Source organism: Ranitomeya imitator, chromosome 5 (assembly GCF_032444005.1).
Source record: "Ranitomeya imitator isolate aRanImi1 chromosome 5, aRanImi1.pri, whole genome shotgun sequence".
In the NCBI taxonomy this organism is placed as follows: Eukaryota; Metazoa; Chordata; class Amphibia; order Anura; family Dendrobatidae; genus Ranitomeya; species Ranitomeya imitator.
Window position 1 is genome coordinate 55,323,019 of NC_091286.1, and position 20,166 is coordinate 55,343,184.

The 20,166-nt window shown below is 43.8% G+C and overlaps 1 protein-coding gene across 1 annotated transcript in view; it reads left to right on the forward strand.

Moving 5' to 3' along the window:
• The window catches only part of B3GNT2 (UDP-GlcNAc:betaGal beta-1,3-N-acetylglucosaminyltransferase 2), a 55,465-nt gene extending 35,610 nt beyond the window's left edge, over nucleotides 1-19,855 (forward strand). The window contains exon 2 of the mRNA XM_069768686.1: nucleotides 14,490-19,855. Coding sequence (XP_069624787.1) covers nucleotides 14,499-15,692 — 1,194 coding nt within the window. The 5' untranslated portion in view covers nucleotides 14,490-14,498 and the 3' untranslated portion in view covers nucleotides 15,693-19,855. The remainder of the gene's footprint in view (nucleotides 1-14,489) is intronic.
• The last annotated feature ends 311 nt before the right edge of the window (nucleotides 19,856-20,166 follow it).

The following is a 20,166-nucleotide window of genomic DNA, read 5'->3' on the forward strand; positions in this document are numbered from 1 at the left end:
CCAAAAAATGTAAACAAAAAAAAAATTTGCAATTTTCAAACTTTGATTATTCCTTTAATCCAGATAGTCATACCACAGAAAAACATTAACCAATAACATTTCCCTCATGTCATGTCTGTTTTACATCGGCACCATTTTGTAAAATGTTGTTTTATTTTGTTAGCGTTTTAGGAGGTTTAAAAATGTAGCAGCAATTTTTCATTTTTTTTTTTTTTCAGGGAAATTTACAAAATGTATTTTTTTTAGGGACTTAACCAGGTTTGAAGAGACTTTTGGGGGTTTTCCAATATATAGGAACCCCAAAGTGATACCATTTTAAAAACCGCACCCCCTGACATATTGAAAACTGCTGTCAGGTAGTTTATTAACCCTTCAGGTGATTTTTCAGGAATTAATGCAAAGTGGCATGACCGGAATGAAAAAGTGTATTGTCACCACCTAAATGCCGCTAACTTCTGAACAGGCCACTGTAGCCGGCAGACTCTAAGGCCGCTATTTGGTCATGAATTGCCATGGCAGACATCAGTGCCACAAAATCATCTCAGGGTGCCGATGGGGTTTAATAGGGAGCCCCCTACACTCTTTTAACCATTTATATGATGTAGTCACTATTGACAGCAGCATCTAAGGGGTTAAACGGATATGGACGGTGCCAACACTGATCGTGGCTGATACAGCAAGTTGTCAGCTATAGTGTACAGCCGACAGCTGCTGGATTGTCACCTATATGGGGATGCTATTCTCTATCTCAGGTCAGAAAAAGACATTGGTGGTCAATAAGGGGTTAAAGCAACCTACTTACTTACACAATTGGCTGTAAACTATCGTAATGGCTCCGCTCCTTATTTGTCATGCTGTTTTCTTCCGCATTTGCAGATCTAAAAGATTTATTTTCAGAGGATTATAAGATCTTGATTTCTTTTAGGCGAGCATGTTTGTTACGTAGCTTGTAATTACCACTTTTTGGCACATTCTCTCTGTACCACGCCCATAGTGTGACTGTTTAGGGAAGGTGAGCAGGTTTTTTTTTTTTCTTTTTGTTTTTACATAAGAAACAAGTTTTAACTTGAAAAACGAAACCATTATTGTGTTTTGTTGTAACATAAATGTGGGTCAAGATGGATTGTCACTTTTTTATGTTCATATTGGCATGGGGTGAAATTACATGGTGGTCAGCAAGTCATCACTAATGTTCTCAGAAAAATTAGACCTGTTATGATGTCTGGTTGTCTGAAGAATATTCTGCCATGCTTAATGCACTTGGGCATATAAAGATCCGCTGCTGGCAGCTCCTTTTGCAGTTTCTGACCAATGATGTCTCAGATGGGCAATAGGAGGCTAGTCCGAGATGCTGCAGACAATGGTAGCACGATTTAACCATGCTGACTGATCACAGAAGCAGCCTGGCATTGTCGTTTTGAAAAAAAATACTACTGGGACACTTTCACGTTCCCTCATGAATGTTACTTAATGGTGTTGCCCCCAAACTTCGCCAGACCTATCTCTGGCTATAATTGCATCCAAAGCTGGACTCATCGCTCAAGAGGATATACCTCCATTGCTGATTTTCTCTGCACCATGATGGCTTTTGATGGTGGCATGATGTCAGTGGATCACTTACAGCTAGACGTCCGGTGCATCTTCCAATGGTTTATGTAGGCACATGACATCTAATTACACTGTCAGGACAGAATCGATGACTGCTCATTGTTTGACAATATCACGAGGAAATGTCACTCAGGGATTATGGTGTGGGGTTACATAATTTACTGTAGCCAGAACCCTGTTGTCTTCATTCCAAATACACCACCAGCTTTGCGTTAGTTAGGCTACGTTCACATTTGCGTTGTGCGTCGGCGACACAACGCAAATAAAAACACACCAAAACGCATGCAAAAACGCTGCGTTTTGCGACGCATGCGTCCTTTTTTGCCGAAATTTGGACGCAAAAAAAATGCAACATGTTGCGTTTTCTGCGCCCAACGCTTGCGGCAAAAAAAAACACATGCGTCGCACAACGCAGCACAACGCATGTCCATGCGCCCCCCATGTTAAATATAGGGGCGCATGACGCATGCGTCGCGGCAGCGTTTCCCGACGCTGCGTCGGGAAACGCTAATGTGAACGTAGCCTTAGCTCTACCAAGTAAGTGTGTCTGTGTCACTCGTACTCGAAAATGAATTAAGTTTTTGGAGTTTTTATTTTTGTTTCCATTTTTTTCGTCATTTGCACTTCACTCTGCTGCACGGTGGCTCAGTGGATAGCACTGCAGCCTTGCAGCACTGGGGTCCTGGGTTCAAATCCCACCAAGGACAACATCTGCAAGGAGTTAGATTTAGATTGATGAGCCCCGATGGGGACAGTAATGTCTGTAAAAGTAATCATTTTTCCTATCGCCACGACAGCACCCCTACGAGAGAGGGGATCCGCCCACCTTCCGGACAGGAACCTACAGAATTTAAAGGGGCGGTCCCCCCTCACCACTCCAGTTTGGGTTCCTGTCCGGAAGGCGGGAGCCTGCAGCAGCAGTCTTACCCGGGCCTCCATGCCTCCGCGCGGTGTCTGTTAGGAACGGCGGAATTGGGGGCTCGGAAGCAGCGTCGGGGGTGTCCTGCGTGCAGACCCCCCCCCCCCCCTCGTCTGGCCGTGAGGAGCGCGTCCCAGGAGTCGGGCAGTGCCGTCCTGGTCCGCGGTGTGCAGCGTCCACACCGGCGCTGGTGAACCCGGAAGTAGTTGATACGCTTCTGGGGTAAGCCGGGGGAGGAGCGCTGCAGCGCTGTAAAAGAGCGACGCTGATGGTAGGAGGCGCGCAACCATGTCCTCAGTAGGGGACGCCGAGCACCCTCATGGAGAGGGAACGGAACAGCGCAGTAAGAATGGTAGTCGCTCAGGGAGAAGCAGCAGCAGCAGCGTGGTACGGGGGCAGCAGCGTGCAAGCGCCTCAGCGTCACATTTGGATCCTACTCCTCCAGAACCGGTATTCACAGGATCAGCCTTATGGTGAGTGTTAAATCAGACACCTGGTGCTGATATGGTCTGTTATTTGTGCTTTGTTTTAGGGGAAAAAGACCACTAAATCTAAGCACAAGCAATGTGCTCTATGCATGACTCCAATGCCTGACAGTTACACCAAAAGGCTGTGTCAGGCTTGCATATCTCAGACCTTAGAAGAAGAAGCTCCCCTTCGGTCATCAGACCTTAGAGCGGTCATCAGGGAGGAAATAAGCTATTCCCTTAGAGGCAGCCGCCAGGAAAGGTCGGGCAGGGACATATCGCCAGGATCTAGTCTGTCCCTGCAAGAAGGGAAATGTTCCAGATCTTCATCCCCATCCTCCTCAGATGAAGAGGGAAGGCCTTGTTTCTCGGTAGACAACATGGACATGTTAGTTAAAGGAGTCCGAGCTACCATGGGTGTTGCAGAGAGCAAAGAACCAAGGTCCGCACAGGACATAATGTTTGCGGGCTTGTGCCAGAGGAGTCGTAAGGCTTTTCCGGTGGTGGATACGGTCAAGACTCTTATAAAGAGAGAATGGGATAAGCAAGACAAAGGTTTCCTTCCGTCATCAGCCAAAAGAAGGTATCCCTTTGATGACCATGAGCTGGCGGAGTGGATGAAAGTCCCGAAAGTGGATGCAGCGGTGGCGTCAACATCTAAAGCCGGTACTTTGCCGCTGGAGGACGTGGCCCTTTTGAAAGACCCGTCAGATAGGAAGGCGGACATGTTTTTGAGAAAAACATGGGAGTCAACTGCCGGGGCGTTCAAACCTGCTATCTCTAGCACATGTACAGCTAGATCCATCATGGTGTGGATATCCCAACTGGAAGAACAGCTGAAGTCCAAGGTGCCCAGAGACAAGATGCTGAATTCCCTTTCGCAAATGCGTGAAGGGGTGGCGTATTTAGCGGACGCATCAGTGGATTCATTAAAATTGGCGGCAAGATCAGCAGGTCTCTCAAATGCTGCTCGCCGTGCCTTATGGCTTAAGACCTGGAAAGGGGATGCCCAGGCGAAAGCTAAACTGTGTACAATACCGTGTAGGGGTGAGTACCTGTTTGGCCCGGTATTGGATGATATCCTGGCTAAGGCTGAGGATGGGAAGAAAGGTTTTCCTAAAGCTTTCAATCCTACCTTTAGGAATACCTTCAGGAGACGCTTCCAATACAGAAGACCCTACCAAAACCGAGACTGGGAACCATCAGACCCGAAAAAGAAAGGTTCGGACTTTAATGCTTCAACATCTTCCTCAAGAAGAAGGAATTATCGTTAATAATGATCTTCCAGTAGGGGGCAGATTAAATTACTTCTATGCTCAGTGGGCCAAAATAACTTCGAGCAATTGGGTTCTGGGTATAATTAATTCAGGGTTAAAATTAGAGTTCCGGGAAAGACCTTCTGAATTTTATATCTTGACTGCCCCTGATTCCTTAGACCAACAAAAGGCCCTTGAAAAAGAGGTCCAAATGTTAAGACGGAAGAAAGTCATAGTGGAGGTTCCAAAACATCAGCAGGGGAAAGGGTTCTATTCCCCTTTATTTTTAATCTCCAAGCCAGATGGATCCATTCGAACCATCATAAACTTACGGAGATTGAACAAACATCTAGAGTATCATGCCTTTAAGATGGAGTCTATTAAAACGGCAACTAAACTTCTCTTTCCCAGATGTTATATGACAGTCCTGGATTTAAAAGATGCGTATTACCATCTGCCCATTCACCAGGATCATCAACAATTCCTCAGAATGGCGGTGCGCTTAAACGACCAGGTCAGACACTTTCAGTTTGCTGCATTGCCCTTTGGTCTATCTATGGCACCGAGGGTGTTTACTAAAGTCATGGCAGAAGTAATGGCCTATGTCAGAGAACAGGATACGTTAATTATACCCTACTTGGATGACTTCCTGGTAGTGGGAAATTCTTTTTGCCAGTGTAGTACTCGCCTAAATCATGTAATATCTTCCTTACAGGACTTGGGTTGGATAGTCAATATGGAAAAGTCAAGACTCGAACCATCAACGACTCAGACTTTCCTAGGTATTCTGCTGGATTCGGAAGTGCAACAGTGTTTCCTTCCGGAAGAGAAAAAGCAGAGGATTGTGCACAAAGTCAGTACGGTAACAAAGAAGCCAGATCTGACTTTAAGAGACGCTATGTCCCTTCTGGGATCCCTAACGTCCTGCATACCAGCCGTCCAGTGGGCTCAATTCCACACTCGAGTGTTGCAGGCCCAAGTCTTGGATGCAGAGAGGAGTCTTCAAGGGCAATTAGGCGGAAGACTCAGGCTGTCCACCGCCACTCTACACAGTCTGAGATGGTGGTTGAACAGAAGACATTTAGGAAAAGGAGTACGCTGGAGTATAGTACCAGACCACACGGTCACAACCGATGCCAGTCCTATAGGTTGGGGAGCTCACATAGGAGATGTCTGGACTCAAGGGCAATGGTCTCTCTTAGAGGCTCAAGAGTCCTCAAACTGGAAGGAGCTCACGGCAGTAAAGAAAGCCTTACTCAGGTTGCTTCCATCTCTGCAGGATTCACATGTAAGAACCCAGACAGACAACACAACAGTAGTGGCGTATCTCAACCATCAAGGGGGTACAAGGTCAAGATCCCTAATGAACACCGCCACAGACATACTAGAAATAGCCGAAGCCCACTTTCGCTCTCTATCAGCTGTGCACATTCGGGGAGAGCTCAACACAGAGGCAGATTACCTCAGCCGTCATTCTCTACGTCAGGGAGAATGGGTTCTAGATCGACGGGTGTTCAGACAAATAGTGGATTGCCAGTAATCGATCTATTTGCAACGAGAGAGAACAGGCAGACCAGGAAGTTCGCTTCTCTTCGGGTGGCGGACAGGCCCTCTATAATAGACTCTCTTCAAATACACTGGAATTTTCCTCTAGCTTACGCGTTCCCTCCAATGTGTCTGATCCCGTTAGTCCTCAGGAAGATCAGGGAGGACAGGGCGAGAGTGATCCTGATTGCCCCCTTTTGGCCCAGGAGGGCATGGTTCTCGTTACTCAGGGCAATGTCTGTGTCCGACCCCTGGGTACTGCCGACCAGCCCGGAGCTTCTTTCTCAGGGTCCATTCAGTTACCCCAATGTGGAATCCCTGCATCTGACGGCGTGGAATTTGAGAGGGAGTTATTGAGGAGAAGAGGGTTTTCAGAGGCTCTCATATCTACCCTTTTAAATAGTCGGAAAGAAGTCACCACTAAGATCTATGCTAAAACTTGGAAAAAGTTCCTTGCCTTCTACCAAAATCCCTTTTCTGGCAAGGTTCCAATTCCGGCTATTCTGGAGTTTTTACAGAAAGGCCGAGAATTGGGCTTGGCGGTAAATACCCTTAGAGTCCAAGTATCAGCTTTGGGAGCGTTATATAACAGTGATGTGGTGGGAAATAGATGGGTTTCCCGATTTATCAGGGCCACTGAACGTAGTAAACCAGTGTATATTCCTAGATTACCACCATGGGATCTAAATTTGGTTTTAGACGCCTTAACAGAAGCCCCCTTTGAGCCAATAGATTCTGTCTCCATTAAAAATTTAACTTTAAAAACAGCCTTCCTAGTAGCCCTGACCTCTGCTAGGAGAGTGAGTGACTTACAAGCTTTGTCGATAGACCCTCCTTATTTAATGGTCTTTCAGGATAGGGTAGTGTTAAAACCTGATCCAGCATACCTACCAAAAGTAGCTTCCAAATTTCATAGAAGTCAGGAAATAATTTTACCATCTTTCTGTGACAGTCCGAATTCAGCTGACGAGCAGAAATATCACATGTTAGATGTCAGAAGAACTCTATTAGAGTACCTACATAGAACAGAACCATGGAGGCAGAGTAGGGCTCTGTTTGTTTCCTTTCAGAATCCAAGGAAAGGGGCGAGTGTAACTAAAGCGTCTATCGCCAGATGGATAAGAGATGCCATATATCTTGCTTATACTGCTAAAGGCCAGACACCACCAGATGGCATCAGGGCCCACTCCACTCGAGCCATGGCCTCATCCTGGGCGGAAAGAGCGGACGTCTCCATAGACGTAATATGTAAGGCGGCAACTTGGTCATCTCCTTCCACCTTTTATAGACATTATCGCCTTGATTTATCTTCAGAGGCCAATTTAGTTTTTGGCCGTACAGTACTTAGTGCTGTAGTCCCTCCCAGGTGATTGATCTTTGAAAATCTCTCGTAGGGGTGCTGTCGTGGCGATAGGAAAATCGGTTTTTACGTACCGGTAATAGGATTTTACGGAGCCACGACAGCACCCGCACATTCCCCCCCGTAGTTATTCACTGGTTTCTGCACCCTTTGGGGAAAGTGTGCTTGTTAAAAAATCACTCTTTAGTAGGTGATGGTATTTAGTAATGTTTAAGTATATATGTTTATGTACTAACTCAATGGCGGTGTCCCTTATACTCTGAAACACAAACTGGAGTGGTGAGGGGGACCGCCCCTTTAAATTCTGTAGGTTCCTGTCCGGAAGGTGGGCGGATCCCCTCTCTCGTAGGGGTGCTGTCGTGGCTCCGTAAAATCCTATTACCGGTACGTAAAAACCGGTATCCTCTTTATCAGTCCTGTGGTTTACATAATTCCTTGACTTCACCTTTTTAATGCTGAGATTTTAATGCGTGTGTGTATGTATGTATGTACTGTATGTATGTATTTATGGCTCAGTGGTTAGCACAGCAGCTTTGCAGCACTGGAGTCCTGGGTTCTAATCCCACCTTGGACAACATCTGCAAGGAGTTTGTTTGTTCTCCCCATGTTTGCGTGGGTTTTCTCCGGGCACTCCGGTTTCCTCCCACATTTCAAAGACATACTGATAGGGAACTTAGACTGTGAGCCCCATCAGGGGACGGTTATGATGTGTGCAAACTGCAAAGCGCTGCAGAATATGTTAGCGCTATATAAACATAAAGATTTACATATATATATTCACACATATATTCAATATTCACACATATATTCACACACGCTGGGAGCGTCACTCTGTCCGAAGCCTTTATAGACAGCGCAAGCGCAGTTTGGACCCCACAGAGTGACGCAGCCCAGGAGTTTGCGGTATGCGTAAGCACTGAACGCACACCGCGATCTCCAACGGAGAAGCAGGGACGTGCCAGGAGGGTGAGTATGTTATATTCACCTGTCCCGTTCCAGTGCTGCGCACCGCTCCGTCTTTCGGGTCCTCTGCCTGTGACGTTAAGTTCAGAGGGTGCGATGACGCGCTTAATACGTGCCGCCCTTTGACTGAACAGTCACAGCCAGAGGACCCGGAAGACGGAGCGGCATGCAGCACTGGAACGGGCCAGGTGAATATAGCAAGTGTCGGGGGCCTGAGCTAGCGGCGACTCCGGCACCTGACCCCCACAGCGCGCCGGTGTCCCCGCCTGCTCAGGCCCCCCAGCACTCGGCGCCCAGCGACGATAGGTGAGTATATTATTTAATATATATAATAATAATAATAATAATAATAATAATAATAATAATAAAAATATATATATATATATATATATATATATATATATATATATATATATATATATATATATATATATATATATATATATATATATATATATATATAAATATAAATAAATATAATCTCGCAGCAGCATACGGGGCACATAATACTATTGAGCATCTTATGGGGGCCATCAACCATAATGGCGCAGTATATGGGGCATATACTATGGAGCTTCTTATGGGGGCCATCAACCATAATGGAGCAGCATATGAGGCATATAATATGGAGCATCTTATGGGGGCCATCAACCTTTATGGAGAAGCGTATGGGGCATATGGATGGGAGCAGCAAATTACAGAACGGGGGCGCAGGATGGGAGCAGCACATGATAGGATGGGGGCGCAGGATGGGAGCAGCAAATGACAGGATGGGGGCGCAAGATGGTAGCAGCACATGACAAGATTAGGGCGCAGGATGGAATCAACACATACCAGGACGGAGACCATATACCAATATAAATGCTCGCCAAACGCATCGGGTATTCTAGAATATGCATGTCCACGTAGTATATTGCCCAGCCACGTATACTGCCCAGTCACGTAATATATTGCCCAGCCACGTATACTGCCCAGTCACGTAATATATTGCCCAGCTACGTAGTATATTCCCAGCCAGGTATGTAACAGGTTAAAAAATAAAAAAGATGCATACTCACCCTCTGAGAGCCCCTTGTAGTCCTGTCGCTTGTGTGCGGTGCACGCGGCAGCTTCCGGTCCCAGGGTTGGTATGAGCGCAGGACCTGTGATGACGTCGCGGTCACATGACCGTGACATCATGGCAGGTCCTTCTTGCATAGCATCTTTGGAACCGGATCCTGCCGCTTGCACTGCCGAGGACAGGACGACATGTCGGAGGGTGAGAATAACGTTTTTATTATTATTATTATTATTTGTAACAGTAGATCTTTTTACTATTGATGCTGCAGGCGCAGCATCATTAGTAAAAAAGTTGGTCACACAGAGTTAATAGCTGCGTAACCGGAGTGCGTTACACCGTGGTCCGCTAACGCTGTCATTAACCCTGTGTGAGGGCTGACTGGAGGGGAGTATGGCGCGGGGAGGAAAGAGCGGCCATATTGCCACCGGACTGGCAAATCGTGGTCGTGGCAAATCAGCGACTTGGATTTCCATGACTGACAGAGGCCGCGACCAATGAATATCCGTGACAGAGGGACAGACCGAAAGACGGAAGTGACCCATAGACAATTATATAGTAGATACACATACATTCTGTATATTCTATTGCAGGGGTGTCAAACTGCATTCCTCGAGGGCTGCAAACAGGTCATGTTTTCAGGATTTCCTTGTACTGCACAGGTGATAATTTAATCACCTACACACATAATGATTGCAGCACCTTGTGCAATGCTAAGGAAATCTTGAAAACACGCATGGTTTGCGGCCCTCGAGGAATGCAGTTTGACACCCCTGTTCTATTGCACACCTTCTGTGTTGCTCTGCCTCAGATCTACATTTTCCTATACCTCTCATATCGTGGGCTCTTTCCATATCTGGAGTCGAGTTTTTTCTCTGGTTCCCCCCCCCCCCCACACACACCACATATTAACCAAATGACTATGGTAATTTATTGTCAGTTAAGGGGAAATACTGACTTTTTTCCACTCGATAACTGCTGTTGTGAAGGAAAAAATTGTGTTATCCTTCAGTTTTAACACTAGTGAATGCATGTGTTAAAACTGGCGCATAGCAAATGTGGTGCCAATATTCAAAAAGGGCTCTAAAAGTGAACCTGGAAATTATAGGCCAGTAAGTCTAACCTCTATTGTTGGTAAAATATTTGAAGGGTTTCTGAGGGATGTTATTCTGGATTATCTCAATGAGAATAACTGTTTAACTCCATATCAGCATGGGTTTATGAGAAATCGCTCCTGTCAAACCAATCTAATCAGTTTTTATGAAGAGGTAAGCTATAGACTGGACCAAGGTGAGTCATTGGACGTGGTATATCTCGATTTTTCCAAAGCGTTTGATACCGTGCCGCACAAGAGGTTGGTACACAAAATGAGAATGCTTGGTCTGGGGGAAAATGTGTGTAAATGGGTTAGTAACTGGCTTAGTGATAGAAAGCAGAGGGTGGTTATAAATGGTATAGTCTCTAACTGGGTCGCTGTGACCAGTGGGGTACCGCAGGGGTCAGTATTGGGACCTGTTCTCTTCAACATATTCATTAATGATCTGGTAGAAGGTTTACACAGTAAAATATCGATATTTGCAGATGATACAAAACTATGTAAAGCAGTTAATACAAGAGAAGATAGTATTCTGCTACAGATGGATCTGGATAAGTTGGAAACTTGGGCTGAAAGGTGGCAGATGAGGTTTAACAATGATAAATGTAAGGTTATACACATGGGAAGAGGGAATCAATATCACCATTACACACTGAACGGGAAACCACTGGGTAAATCTGACAGGGAGAAGGACTTGGGGATCCTAGTTAATGATAAACTTACCTGGAGCAGCCAGTGCCAGGCAGCAGCTGCCAAGGAAAACAGGATCATGGGGTGCATTAAAAGAGGTCTGGATACACATGATGAGAGCATTATACTGCCTCTGTACAAATCCCTAGTTAGACCGCACATGGAGTACTGTGTCCAGTTTTGGGCACCGGTGCTCAGGAAGGATATAATGGAACTAGAGAGAGTACAAAGGAGGGCAACAAAATTAATAAAGGGGATGGGAGAACTACAATACCCAGATAGATTAGCGAAATTAGGATTATTTAGTCTAGAAAAAAGACGACTGAGGGGCGATCTAATAACCATGTATAAGTATATAAGGGGACAATACAAATATCTCGCTGAGGATCTGTTTATACCAAGGAAGGTGACGGGCACAAGGGGGCATTCTTTGCGTCTGGAGGAGAGAAGGTTTTTCCACCAACATAGAAGAGGATTCTTTACTGTTAGGGCAGTGAGAATCTGGAATTGCTTGCCTGAGGAGGTGGTGATGGCGAACTCAGTCGAGGGGTTCAAGAGAGGCCTGGATGTCTTCCTGGAGCAGAACAATATTGTATCATACAATTATTAGGTTCTGTAGAAGGACGTAGATCTGGGTATTTATTATGATGGAATATAGGCTGAACTGGATGGACAAATGTCTTTTTTCGGCCTTACTAACTATGTTACTATGTTACTATGTTCATGATGGCTGCAGACCTGACTGACCGTCCTTCAGGCTGCATCCGAGTATTTGCATACCACCTGCTTTCCTAAGGACTTAATTTAAAATATATGTTTATTAAAGTTATTTTAAGCCTGCTTTTCCTTTATTTTGCATTGCATGATTTAATGGATGGTTGGCACAATATCAGACTCATAGGTACATGTAGGTAGACGCTAAACCAATTCAAGAGGTGGATTGATCCCTTAGTGACCAGGCAGCTAATGGTCTGTTTATGATTTTACGTATTTATTAGCTTTTACTGAATTAGGCTATGTGCACTCGGTGGGTAAAATTTCTGCAGCTCTTGGCAGGAGAAACATAGCCTTTTCACATTTTTGACTGATTTGAGTGAAGTCAATGATGAGAAACGCACATAAAATTAATTGACATGCTCCAGATTATTTTCTGCATCAAATCTGCAAGTCAAAAATGAAGGTCACGAACTAGCAGCGCTTTGGATGCAGTTAATGTTTGCTGCATCTCCGCAAGGGAAATTGACATGCCGCTGTCTGGAGAGACGAGCATCGTTTGTCAGTGTTCGCTGGTGAGCCGGAGGCGACTATGGACACAGTGTACTTGGGGTTTCTAGAAATCCCATCCACTACGCTGTCACATCTGGCTGCTGCGGTTATGATGCTGCATAAATACGCACCGTCAAAACTGCAGAAGTTCCTGATCGTGGGCAAATACCCCAACGTGTGCACTACACTTAATGTTTCTTATTCACTTTGCTGGCATCAGGATTGCTTCAGGTTTATCTAGAAAATCTTCAAGGAAAAAATGCACCAAATCTGCAATGTGTGCACACAACCTTAGACTAGTGTCACCACCGTGAGGGGAAATTTATCATAACAAATTTACAGTATGGTTTCCCTTGCTTGCCAGAGGAGGTATACCGGATACTAGTTGATAGAGGAAACTAACTCCACCTTCTACAATCTGAATTGATCAGGATCTGTCAGGAGCCAGTGGCTCTCCTACACTGAAGTTGTTCTGGACTATTATATACACAGCACACTTTTAGCACTCAGTATATACAGATGGAAAAAAACAAATTAGTTAAGGGACTGTCAGCGCAGAATGACTGTTCAAACCAAGTACAGGCCCTCCGTGCTCCATGTCGGGGCCAATCATTTTATGTACACCTTCCCACCTACTTGTTTACATCTATCTCCACCTTTTCTCTGCAGTGATCAGGTAACTTTGAGCAGCATGTCGCCTGACAGCTGCAGTGTCTAGTGAAAGGTTGAGTTTTTATATGTTCTGGGGAACCTTTTTATTTTGCCGGGACAGTCTCCCTCGCTCTTGTGTCGGCCCCTCGCCCTGTGTCGGCCCCTCGCTCTGTGTCGCTGTGATTGTCCTTTTTATACGGCGTGGTAGTCTGGTTCTTTTCTAACAAGTATATATGCAGGATTCAGGCGAGCGCTGTAATAATAAATAGGCCCACAATTGAGTGTTACCCATAGCAACTAATCAGATTGTTTGTTTATTTTCATGGCTGGATTGAAAATGAATGCTGTAACCTGATTGATCGTTCTTGGCGACCGGTGAACTTGAGCCGTTTATGGCTGAAAGTGACTTTCAGGACAACTGTGAACACAGTGATGAACTTTTTTTTTTCTGCAGTCCGATGGATTAGTACCAAACAGCCAGTGTACTGATGTAATAAATTCCTGGCATGTTTGACACTTCTTGGCCTAGTTCTCTCCCCTCTCGCTTTGTGAGCTGATTAAGGCCTTTGGTATGAGCTGGAAAAAAAAAGAAGAAATAAAGCTAATTATATTGTCCTTTCTCCTATGCTGGGGTATGACACTTGCCGCTACAGGCCCAAAGCCTAAAGATTTGCCACTAAGTGTGGTGACGACCTTGCAGGTGCAGTGTTGTCATGGAGACCGTGTGGATTTACTTCACCAAATCCATTATTGATTTCCTCACATATGCACTTGTGTAGCACTAAGGCCAGATAGAGGGTCCGTATTGTCTCTTGGTTACTTAAGTTGCTCAAGGTTTACATGACAACTTAGTGATGGAACTTGCTGACCCCCATGCATAATTTCCAACAGAGACCCAAACTCCCAGGTTTTTAATAGCGTTGGTCTGCTTAAGTAGACAACCCCTCATCCCCAGAGACCTTAGGGACGGGTCTCCCCCCTACCCCCCCCCCCCCCCCCCCACTGCTCCCGTTTTGATGCCTCTTGATCCCCAGTCTCCTTCCTTCTGCAGAAATGACACCCACACCCGCGCTGCATCCAGTCACTGGCTTTGTTGATGATCGGCTGCAGCGGTTACAAGTCCTTATATCAGGAGCTCAGTACTGCTGCAAGAAGCAGATAGCAACCAGGGACTAGTGTCAATTTGGAAGTATTGGGAGATGGGTGAGGCGAGTGTTAAGCCATTTTAATGACTAATTATCATTTAGAAAACTTTTAGGCTGTGTGCACACGTTCCGGATTTTTCACGAGTTTTTCGCTATAAAAACCGCAAAAAAAAAAACGCACCCATTAAGCATCCTATTAATAGAATGCAATCCGCAATTTTTGTGCACATGTTGCTGTAGATAAGCCCCTGATGCCAGTGGGCTTAGCTCATCTTTGATTTTGTGGGGTGACAGGTTCCCTTTAAGCAAATGGACAATTTGAAATTTGACCAGTAGTAAAATATGAGAAGCAATATCATCAAAAACATCATATTTTTAGTGGACTCTCAGGTATTTTATTGGAAAAATTAGAATAGTAATACACTGTGTGCTGCACATTACCTGATTTCTGTTTTTCTTCTTTCAGGTATGAGAAATGAGTGTTGGAAGGAGAAGATTAAAGCTGGTGGGGATCCTAATGATGTTAAATTTCTTCATTTATATCCTTGTCGAAGTTTCAAAAAGCGACAGCCAAGACAAAAATACGAAAGGACAAGTTCTAATACCCGCTGGAAAATTCTGGAGGAAACGCGCAGCAAGCGGAGCTTATTGGAATAGAGAGCAGCAAAAGCTGGACAGATTGTACAATCCAATTCTAAACTTGCTCAATAACGTTACCGTGGAAGAGATGGTGGCTTCCAACGCAAGCCTCCTGAATTCATGTGATATGGATACAAATATTCAGTCCCAAATCAAAGACTTTCAGAACTTGCCAGACAGATTTAAAGACTTCCTTTATTATTTAAGATGTAAGAACCATTCTCTGGTGTTGGATCAACCAGATAAGTGTAAAGATAAGCCTTTCTTGCTGCTGGCCATCAAATCCCTCACACCACACTTTGATAGACGACAAGCCATACGGGAGTGCTGGGGCAAGGAAATTAAAATTCACAACATGACTGTTGTCAGGGTGTTTCTCCTTGGAGAAACTCCTCAGGAGGATAATCATCCCGATCTCTCTGGCTTAATAAAATATGAAAGCGAGAAGTATAATGACATCCTTCTGTGGAATTACAAGGACACTTTCTTTAATTTAACTCTTAAAGAAGTGCTCTTTCTGAAGTGGGTAAGCCATTCCTGTACAGATGTTCAGTTCATCTTTAAAGGAGACGATGACGTTTTTGTGAATACACATCAGATCCTGGATTACTTGAAGACGTTGTCCGTAGAAAAAGCCAAAGATTTATTTGTTGGGGATGTGATCAAGGATGCTGGACCTCATAGGGACAAAAAGCTAAAGTACTACATTCCTGAGAGTCTGTATGAAGGGTCCTACCCACCCTACGCTGGGGGCGGAGGCTTCCTTTATTCTGGCAATATTGCTTTAAGACTCTACAACGTAACAAACAGAGTTCTCCTTTATCCCATTGATGACGTGTATACTGGAATGTGCCTTGAGAAGCTTGGGCTTGCTCCAGAGAAACACAAAGGGTTCAAGACTTTTGATATAGAGGAGAAACAAAAAAATAACATATGTTCATATTCCAATTTAATTTTGGTCCATCCTAGGAAACCCGAAGAAATGATAAAGATTTGGTCTAGGTTGCAAGACTCTAGTTTGAACTGTTAAGATGGGAGCGCATGGTCTAGACTTCACAGAAGGGTTTCTGATTTGCACTGCTTTTATCGCGAGGACCTGTGCGATGAGTACATATCCACATCACACTGAATGTTTCCAAAGACTTTGCTAAACCAGAAGGGTGTAAATTTATACATATTATTTTTGTTTGTTTTCATGCGTTTGTCAGTTTTGTTGTTGTGGATGGTCTTTAAATGAGGTCTTGAAAATGAATTGTTAAAAGCTGGTTTTTTTGGGGGGGATTTTAAACCACGCACATTAAAAAAATATATATACATGTCACATATCACATATTTGTTTTTAATGGGATTGCGTTGTCATCACACCCATGCTTGGGCTGGTGGCTGTTCTAAATCGGCCCATTATCAGGATATCAGACCTGTGCTTGGGCTTGGGCCTGTGGCTGTGCAGGATTGGCCCATCAGGATGTCAGACCCTTGCTTGGGCCTGTGGCTGTGCAGGATTGGCCCATCAGGATGTCAGACCCTTGCTTGTGGCTGTGCAGGATTGGCCCTTCATCAGGACATCAGACACAAGATTGGGCTGGTGGCTGTGCAGGATTTCCCATCATGAGGATGTGAGATTCATGCTTGGGCCTGTGGCTGTGCAGGATTGGCCCATCATCAGGATGTTAGACCTGTGTTTGGGCCTGTGGCTGTGCAGGATTGGCCCATCATCAGGATGTTAGACCTGTGCTTGGGCCTGTGGCTGTGCAGGATTGGCCCATCATCAGGATGTTAGACCTGTGCTTGGGCCTGTGGCTGTGCAGGATTGGCCCATCATCAGGACATCAGACACAAGATTGGGCTGGTGGTTGGGCAGGATCGGCCCATCATCAGGATGTGAGATCCATGCTTGGACTGGTGGCTGTGCAGGATCGGCCCATCATCAGGATGTCACATCCATGCTTGGGCTTTTGGCTGTGCAGGATGGGCCCATCATTGGGATGTGAGATCCATGCTGGGGCTGGTGGCTGTGCAGGATCAGCCCATCATCATGACGTGAGATCCATCCTGGGGCTAGTGGCTGTGCAGGGTCGGCCCAGATCCATGCTTGAGCTGGTCGCTGCGCAGGATCTCTTCCTGAACTGTATGGATGTCGTTTCTACAGAAAACTGTTATTTATGTCTCTATTAAAAGTGGCCCTTACATTCTTGCATATGAATCTGTCTTGTTAAAATGTGTGAATGCTTACTGTGTCAAAGCTGATGACCGTTCATAAACGTCTGCTCCCCCATTTGATGACACCTATTTATAAAAAAAATGCTTTTTTTTTGTCCCTCATGTTACAATGCACCCTTTTTTTTTCTTCTTTTTTTTTAATGTACGCCACAAAAAAAAAACTGCCTACTCCCTTTCAGAAAAGCATAACTTGAGATCTGTGCGGCTGTTGTAAAATTTGTGACCGACAAGACTTTGCAATCACTGTGTCGGCATCATTGGGACGTGGAGGCAATAGGGTGGACATTGGCGAATCTTTTTTCCTTGTGTTGGCACTTTTTCAAAATTGCCGCTATTTAAGTTTACCATTATTTTGATCCATTTTGAGGTCTAAAGGAACATACCCAGGGTCTAAGCCTAATAGAAATCACTGGGATCCATTAGAATCTGTTACCCAACAGCTTTATTACAACAGGAGCAAAGCCGCCATTTGGACACATTCAGTAGCTGTTTCAATATTCCCTCCATGTCTGGTCAAAGCTCAGCACATAAATCTTTGTCTTCTGATATCCCATATCTATAACTAGCGGATTGTGCTTATGTGACCTGAATATGTAAGTTCTGAGCGGAGGTTGCTTCATATGGTACCGAGGTGGGGAATATGCGGTTGTCTAAATTATGCATGTTGTCTACAAAAGTGTAGGCGTTTCTACCGCACTTGTAGCACGTGAATCATTATCACTAGTGGCCTTTCTAAGTATCCTTGTCATATTGGTTAGTGTTACAATATATCAATATAATCTAGTGACTTGCACACCTGCCTGGGGTATAAGCTAGCGGGCAGACGCACCTTGCCTATTGTAGCCAAATGACCGTGTCACGTTGTGATCTTGTTAAGCCATCTACTTTACTATTCCTGAGAGTATCTAATGGTATTTTACATGTATGAAATTCATGTAATATATATGGATAGGAAACCCTTTGTGTGTCATAATAATAATGGGTCTTCTTGGTGCTATTACCTCTGATCATCTTCCTGTAGGGCAGCCCCTAAAATATTCTTATTCTTCATGCAAATTTATTTATATCTTCTTTAGTAAATATTTTTTTACTCCACTGTGTCAAAAAAAAAAAAATGTTCTATACCAATTTATGTCGTTGTGCTACTCGACCAAATCATAGGGGTTTTGTCCACTTCACAATAAAGACACAACCATTTCTGAGTTTCCCACTGGTGAAGGACTTTTTAGATTTATTTGAAATTCACATTTGTTAATGTTTTTTTATTTTATAACCTACGAAGACCAGACTTATATATTTTTTTTCCTCCATTTTCTAGGCTTTGCCCTTTACGACAATTTATTTTTTCAATTTATCTTTCATATATTTTAGAAGCTCGGGGGAAATTTAAAAAATTTTGATTTCAAAAGTGGACATAGTCTTGTAAGGGGTTCTCTATTTTTTGGGGGTCCTTGATGACTCTAATCACTTGCTTGCTTACAAATTAAAGTACCCATATACACTAGATTAGTCATCTGAGTGACGACCTGACAGATGTAATGGAAGGGAAGGATCTGGCCTGAAGAACTTCATTTGCTGATGCTTTTGTTCTCCCAACAGATAAGTTACTACTGTTGGAGTCTGTCATTGACTCTTTGATAGAGAACTTGAGAACTTCCGGCCAAGTGTCGATGTTCATGGGGAAGCCGGGACAGGTAGCTGTTGGCCAAATGATGGTTCGACCAACAGTTTTCTAATGTGGATGCGTTAAGGTCCGCCATACCATCCATACAGGACTCTCTATGGTCCAGTTATCTACACTGGGGTCTGAGCATACAGAGAGTAGCTGTAGGGAGTCTCGTATGTGAGCAAACACAAGAGTCTCCATGCAGCCAACATCTCGGCGTCCAGCCTGACAGTGCAGTAGATCTTATAGTACTTTCTAAAACCGAAAAGGTCCTCTTATATACCAGTGTTTTCATGATCCATAAAATGTTTATATCTAATAAAGTATGGAACCCTGAACAGCCATTAATTACAAAATATACAAGTTTGCGCTCAACTCTCCAATGCAGACCTATGTATTCCCCTTGTTACAGGACTATAAACTCGAATCTGATCGTACGCATCGTATGATCGTACTGTCTCCGTATGAAATGTGCTGCGTTCAAATTTATAGTTGGGGTCCGCAGAGCATGACCCAACAGGGAATGATTAACATGTGCAATAAACCTCACCCCCACTCATCTTTCACTATTATCCATCAGTACATACCAATTCAGTCAAAATAAAGTTGTTTTTTTTATGTTTTTTTTATTAAATCGTTAAATCCAAAATAAATTGCAATTCTTTTACAGAAATTTACTAAACTGTTTCCACATATCTATAGGCTGTCAGGTTTCAGTGTATAAGCTATACGTATAGATCACAAAATAAATGTTTGCCCTGGTTTTTATTTAAAAAAAAAAATTAATTTAAAAAGAAATAAAATCCAAATTGCACCTATCTTTCCTCATTGGTCATTGTTTTGCCTTTTTTTCCCTACATATAGTGTGCCTTTTTTATTAGAACTACTGAGCTGAATTTCTCTATGCCATCCTGTTTATATATTTTACATTTGTGATTGCTATTTTTTTTTTTTCTTCTCCTTTTTTTTTTTTTTTTTTTTTGCACATTCCTAGATATCTAATGAAGAACACAGTTCTAAAACTTGAAGGATTTGCTGTTCGTCCTGCGGCTTCTTTCTCCGTTTTCAATGCCGACTCCTGTTGTCTTTCTATCTCCTTTGTTTTAATTTATTGAAATCTTTGGAACCAGAACTGTGTTTTTTTTTTTGTTTGTTTTTTTTCTTTTTTCCTTTTTAAAATGATTTGTCTATATTGCCTACAATTTGTACACAATGTTTTAGTATTTAACAAAGCATGGATTTTCTATGGGCTGTAAATTTGAGTTGGAATATAGCTAATAAAATTTGTTTTCCCCCCTCAGAGACAAGTCTTAGTCTTTTTTAGATTGGATGGAAGCTCAAAAGCTGAAATTTGTGTTCTGGAGGAATCTACTTGAGAATGAGAGTTGTCTTTTTATATTTTACAGATTTTCCAATAAAAACTTCTTAAATTTACTAAGTTTTAAATTCCAAAAGAAGTTTCTTGTCCCCTGGTTACTGTCGACAGGCAGCAGCGGTCACATCAGGATTACACCATGTGACTGCAGTCACTGTGCTCAGCGATAATACCGCGGTACCTGCACGATACGGCAGAGCCCAGTGGATGGCTGCAGTGATAATGTGCTATATCATGACATGA